The sequence below is a fragment of the Daldinia vernicosa genome, assembly GCF_022497035.1.
Source record: "Daldinia vernicosa strain CBS 139.73 unplaced genomic scaffold F5Y00scaffold_8, whole genome shotgun sequence".
Classification (NCBI taxonomy): domain Eukaryota; kingdom Fungi; phylum Ascomycota; class Sordariomycetes; order Xylariales; family Hypoxylaceae; genus Daldinia; species Daldinia vernicosa.
Window position 1 is genome coordinate 322,276 of NW_025953924.1, and position 6,426 is coordinate 328,701.

The 6,426-nt window shown below is 48.5% G+C and overlaps 2 protein-coding genes across 2 annotated transcripts; one reads left to right on the forward strand and one right to left on the reverse strand.

Annotated features, from left to right (window-relative positions):
- F5Y00DRAFT_258941 (AEX-3 domain-containing protein) lies at positions 1-2,891 on the forward strand (the record flags this gene model as incomplete). Its single annotated transcript, XM_048010793.1, has 5 exons — positions 1-390; positions 439-1,458; positions 1,518-1,754; positions 1,804-2,254; positions 2,317-2,891. 5 exons carry the CDS (start codon positions 1-3, stop codon positions 2,889-2,891), a joined length of 2,673 nt encoding a protein of 890 aa, XP_047867913.1.
- Positions 2,892-4,774: 1,883 nt separating this feature from the next.
- F5Y00DRAFT_274240 (uncharacterized protein) lies at positions 4,775-6,112 on the reverse strand (the record flags this gene model as incomplete). The annotated part of the gene is made up of 2 exons (XM_048013319.1): positions 4,775-5,677; positions 5,741-6,112. 2 exons carry the CDS (start codon positions 6,110-6,112, stop codon positions 4,775-4,777), a joined length of 1,275 nt encoding a protein of 424 aa, XP_047867914.1.
- Positions 6,113-6,426: the final 314 nt, after the last annotated feature.

The window sequence follows — 6,426 nt, forward strand, 5'->3', positions numbered from 1 at the left end:
ATGGCGCCTTCACTTAACACACATTCGTCTTTTACGCGCCCGCGTACTAGCGACCGTGACGCTCGACCGACTACGCGCGATCAGGGCGACACTAACTTGATCATTCCGAGCAGGACTTCATCTCTTCACTCTCGTATCACGCAGCCAATTCCTTCTACCCTCAATTCGAAGCCCCAACAACGAACACCGAAGACTCTAACTCATGCCTACATGGTATGTGGTGTCGGCCGAGAGCCTTCTCAATGGGTTAAGGCTCCCGCCCCGACCCAAGGAAAGATTGGCCACATGAAGGGCGCAGTTGGACAATTCTGGCTCCCAGAGATTCTCGGTAGTAGCCCTCGCCTCGAACAGGACAACGATATTGCTCGAGCCTTGCACGCTGCTATGAGGGTATGTTTCTCCTAGAAAAATAGCTTTATCGAATTCTAATTGAATTAGGCTTGTTTTCCGCACGATGTCGAAATCTGCACCGGCCGCAGCCAACCACACTGTGTTCACCATGCATTTGTTCTCCAGCAGGATTCGTCTCACACTCTCTACGGTATCTGTCTGCGTGTATGGTCAAGGGCGGACGAGAAGCGAGCAGAGACTATTAGGGATTTAAGGAAACGAACCGAGACGGATTATTACGACAACGCAGATGAAACTTACTGGATTCCCTACTGTTTGTCGTTCCTTTCTCGATACCCCTTGTACAACCTTCTTGGCGACTACTTGCGAGGGATGTGGATTCACTGGAACAAGGCCACCAATCTCTTCCACGCCGAAGAGGTATCGCGAATTCTCAGCTTTCCCGCGCCGAGATTGAACGACCTCGTCCGCATTGACATGAAGGATTACGCCCTCTGCTACCAGTTCCCTTCGTCCCCCACGGGTTTCCAAAACTTCGCTATGTGGCCTTTGTGGACTTGTCTTTCGGTCCCAAACATTGTTGGTGTCATCGAAGCGGCTATATCCCCTACTAGGCGCATCATATTCGTCAGCCATTACCCCGCGATGTTGACAATGGCTGCTGAAGCTATTCGCTTCTGCGTTCGAGTCTATGAGTGGAGTGGTCTTTACGTACCGGTTGTTCATGCTCGCCATGCTAAGGAATTGGTAGAGGAGCCGGGCCCGTACATCTTGGGTGTTACCGCAGAGTGCAGGTCTCTTTTCACTGCTCCGAGTGATGCCCTTGTTGTTGATTTAGATCGCAACTTTGTACTGACATCCAGCCCTCCGACTGCCCTGAACGCAAACCAGCGCAACAAGTTTGTGACGCGACTGACACAAGCGTTAAACGGTGATGTCACGCCTTCCGGTGTTCCCCAGCATTTGCGTTCCGCTTATGGTGGTGGAAAGTTGGTGCCCGCTGGTCAAATCATTGTCATGCGGGGCGAAGTCGAGTCTATTCAAGATCCCGAGTGGTGGAACCAGGATGCTGTAATGGCCGTCATGGACCACGTCTGTGAGAAGATGGTATGTGCTTAGACCTCTGGACCAAACTTTATTAGTTGCAATACTAACTATTTCGCTAGGGCCGTAACTCGGGTTTGAAAGCTGTATTCGGTGGCTCCGTCAAGAAGCCCTTGATGACGAAGGTTTCGATGAGGCATCTGAACGAGATTGTTCGAGAACGCAACCAATATTCCCGTGACGCCCTAGAAGCATGGCAAGATTTTATTAACCTTAAAGGCCGTATGGACACAGAGCTTAGCAAAGTTACGAAGCGGAATAACTACCTTGTGGAAGAATTGGAGAGCTGGAAGCAGCAGGTAAGGGTCTCTTAATGAGTGATGAAAAATTATTACTAATACAATACAGTTCCTCAAATTCCAGGCATTCGCTGAGACGCTTACTAAAGAGACTCAAGACTTGAAAACCAAGATTGAGACTCATAAGAGGGAGAACAGGAGACTCGGTGGCCTCATTGACCAACAGAAGGACGACAACGCCCGTCTTTCAGTTCGCCTTACTGGCACTGAGAAGCAGCGAGACGATGCCCTCGAAGCGCTTGTTCTTCAACAGGAGATCGCCGAAGAGCTTGAGAGGGAGCGTAAGCGGAACAAGAAGGAACTGGCTGCCCTTCAGCACACTAACGTCACTATTGTGCGACAACGTGACGAAGCACGTCGTGTCGTCTTACACCTGCGCAGCTTGATTGGTGGACAATCTCACCACATGGAACACTTAGTTCAGTCGCTGACTACACGGGACGATTTGGCTGATGAGATTGAAGAGGGCTTCGAGGAGGATGAAGATGAGCAGCAAGATGGTAAGTTACAGGAACTTTTTGACTTGTATTAAGTGTCATTGCTAATGAATTTTGATTAAAAGGTCACATGTTGAAGAATCCTAGCCGAGGAAGCAAACGCATCTCTACTGCCAGCTTTACCGACGTAGCCGACAGACATCTCAAGGACAAGACTGATGCTATCTCTCACATTATTAGGAATATTGCAGAGCAGTGTCAGGCCGCCGTTGAGGGTCTCCAGCTGGCTCAAGATGCCGAAATCGAATCATCTAGGTCGCACCGACGGGCAAGCAACCTATCCTCGGTTCATAGTGAGGATGGCCACTCGGCTGCTACATCTGAAGTTGGCGACGACAGCCACCTACACCCTTCCGGGCGCGTGTCTAGTATTCCTCCGACTCCGGACTTGATTCCCAACCGAAGCAGCACAGCCATGTCTATGGCATCGACTATGACGACTCCCGAGCGAGGGAGCCAGCAGTACAATATCCACAATGACATTCCCACTAAGATTGTCGAGGATGACGAAGATGACTTGGCTGAGCGTAGCGAGAGCGAGACGTTACCCCAGGAGCCCGGCCTGGTTGGCAAACACGCCTCAAGTCTCATCCACCGCCCGTCAGGTGCTAGAATCAGTGCTCTCGGTGGTACCCGTTAAAATTTTGTGTTCCTAGCTTGTTGCATGTACGGAGTCGGCGGCGACATGTACCAAGATCTTTTGCCTGTTGAAGGCTTTACCAAGGAGGGGAGAGTTGTCTCTATATCTTTTGCCTCTACCTGTGTATATGAACTTTGCTTATACCTGGGCCTATCTGTTTATGGACCTGTAAGGCGTTTTACTCTATGAAGAGTTTCGGATTTTCGCTCTTTGCCTTTCCTACATTCTCCCTTGGCCCTTTCGGTCCCGCTTTTTATTTTCCTTCAGGTATTGAAGCAACTAGAGATGATACTCTCTTGGCAGACATATACTAAATGTCTTGCTCTGTTACGTTGTTAGTGAAGGAAAAAAAAAGATGTGATGGAATGGCCATTCTGTCTCTTTTGTGTGTTGGTTAACATTAGCTGTCTGTCACCGAAGACCAGTAAATGTTTAACCTTAATTATTCTCAAGCTCACGTCTTATGTTTAGCATCAGACAAATAAGAGTTACTTCAAAATAATGCCGCCTCGCATCTTCGTAGAACAAGTAACGTGATTTTGTCTTGTTTAGTACGTATTTGATGGACTTTTCTGTAAAGTATATTGCTGATGAAAAGCAATGGTACTAAGTTAATTTTGTGGTTTATCTGTATTATTCTTACATTTTTACAGTTCCTAATATCAACTCGCATAGTCGTATCTGATTCTCAATGTATGGGTAGTTGGGGCGCTTGGTTGAACTGTACCGTTCTGGTGGGATATGTATGACGTAGGAAGTTATATTTAGATATCTCACGATATTTGGAATGCTTCTAGAACTTGTTAGTCCAGTGCACAAGTTTACACGAAGAATCACTTCTATAAGAGTGGAATAAACTAGGTACCTAATCTATTATGGTAGAAAGATACGAAGTAGTAGAGCAGCTGAGTCATGTTTTCGATTTACATAACTACCAAGTTGGCGTGTTCTATCCTATACTATATTGGCGTCGTCGTGCGATTAGTGGTTGCGTCGAACTTAATGTGAGAGTAGAGAGCCAATTCGCATCAGCTTGGCATTTAAACTCGACGAGTGTAGTAAAGTAGATCTCGTCTTGGCTTTTTGCAGCCTCTGTACATGGGTAGGTATTGATTGGTATAGAGTCCGAGGTGTCTATGTATGTATTTCTCGTCTAAACATGGTAAAGACATCCCCCCAAAGGAAGACATGATAGTGCTTCGGAATAAGAATCTCGTCGATGGTCTTCCGGTCTGACGCTATATTATGGGGAATCTTTGAGAGTGGTTATAAGGCATGTAGTCTCATTCTCTTCTAGGCAGTGTAAATGTATATCTACAAGGTACGTAAATGTAGTGGTGTTTGCTTGAATTCGTCTTCAGACGCCAAGACCATCGCAGATCCAAATTAAAAGGACCTATTCATCTCTCACTTATCACGGAGTTACCTAACCCCTATCATGATTCGCAAAATACTTTTGGCTCTTTGGTATGTATGTACTCCGCTGAAAAGGAGTAGGTAAGGAGTTCAATTCATGAAACAAGATAATAACATACAAATTAATATAGACGGCAGCTACTAGGACGCCCATGTTATACAGGTTTCTCGTCTTGATAACTACCTAACCTATGTAAAATACCTTACAATTCACGTAAATTCGCTAAACTACTCCCGTCTTAAGCCCGTGGTGCAGACTCCACGGAATCCCGAATCTGAGCAGAACAACAGACCGTGCTGTGCCATGTCAGACTTCCTAGCACCCCTTAAATACCCTTCAAGACACTTTAACCTATGGCCCTAGGTACCTAGGTATCAGTCCTACCCGACATAGTCCCCCCCTGCTAAAGAACTACATCACATCACATCCTCTTCTCTAATAATTATTAAAAACACCTCAAAGCCGGCTACTTCGCCAACAACGCATTCAAAAACCCCGGCGCCTGCTCCTTCCACTTGCGGTCCCTCGTCTTCGGCAGCCCCCACCCGGCAACAATATACGCCTTGCAGCACACCTCCGCGTCGTCCTCGTCCTCCACGTTGGTCAGCACGATGGCCGGGATGACAGCGCACACGGGGTCGAGCCGCCGCGTCGCCTCGTCGGGGCTCTTGTCCTCGATGGTGTACCGTTTGGCGTTGTCGAGCGGGTCCGCGAGCTCGAACAGCTCCTGCTGCTCGTAGAGCTCCCCCGCCGTCGACAGCTCCCCCGTGCTGACGCCCGGCAGGAAGTCCCACACGTAGATTTGGAAGTAGTCGACCGAGGTGTCGAACAGCTCGTTGAGCTCGAGCGCGCGGAAGATGATCGTGTCGCGGATGCGGTCCAGCATCCCCGCTTCGTTGACGCCGGGGAGGAAGCCTAGTATTTCCTGCAGGAGGCTCGCCAGCTCCTGCTCGTGGGCCTTGCGCGCGGTCTTGTACTCGGGGTGCTGTACCAGGGCGTAATTCGTGCTCTGGCGCCACCTCGCGATCTCGATGGGCCGCAGTTCCGGCTTGATGTGGTTGGCGAGAGAGTCCTCGATGTGCTCCAGGGTGGTGATAGTCTCCTTGGCGACGCCGCGTATGTCCATGCCGAAGATCTCGCTATTGAGCCATCGCATGATGACGGCTAAGATTGTGTATTCGGCTGATAATTTAAAAGACGAGAGCCTGGCGATATCCGGGTACGCTTCCAGCCAAGTGACGAAATCTTGGGCGGTGCCGTCTCTCTTGGCGGTTTCGATAACCTCCGCGGCGTGTTTCTCGTCTGTTAGGAGCGGTAGCACCCACTCGTATACGAGGAGTATAATGCTATCTACGTAATCTCTGAATTCCTATAAATATCCGGTGAGCAAGCTTTACCTACCGCAGAGGATAAAGAGACGGGCGGTACTTACGACCTTAAGATCCTCCTGTGTTATACTGTTACGGGGGAGCGTGGGAAATTGCTCAGCCCGCAACTCCTTGATATCGTCGGGGGACATACCCTGTAATTCATGGACTTCTTCCTCGAGGGCATCGTTCTGCTTTTCTAACTCGTCGATGCGTGCGACGTATTCATCTAAAGAACTGTCGTCGGGTAAGTGTTTCAATAGATTTTTAAGCTGCTCGTTCTCTATCCATAACTGATCCTGCGCTGCTTCTAACTTGACAAGCTCGCTCTTGACACGGCGCAGTTCCGCATTGTGTCTATGCCGTTCTCGCGATACGCTTTGGATGACGGGGTAAACTGGCTTCGCAACCCCCGTCCCGGTTTTTGCTTCCTTCATATTGATACTTCGTATTCGTTAGGATATAACGCCTACATACAATTATATTTGTGTGATATACTATCAAGCTAGGGGTCTGTGATGTTTAGTGTATGTCTGGCACTTATTATTAGAGCAAATGATTGCTTTTGTTCGGACCTGTCATGCATATAATTGGTCCTAAAGTACAGATATAACCGGAAACATCGAGTAGCTTTATCTGAAGCGAACCCGTAGCATTCCATTTAATCCTCAGCGCAAAGAAGCTTGCGTTAACAAAGCTGTCTGTTTGCGACATAATCGATTGTTAGCCAGGGGGATATCTCTCCTTTGTC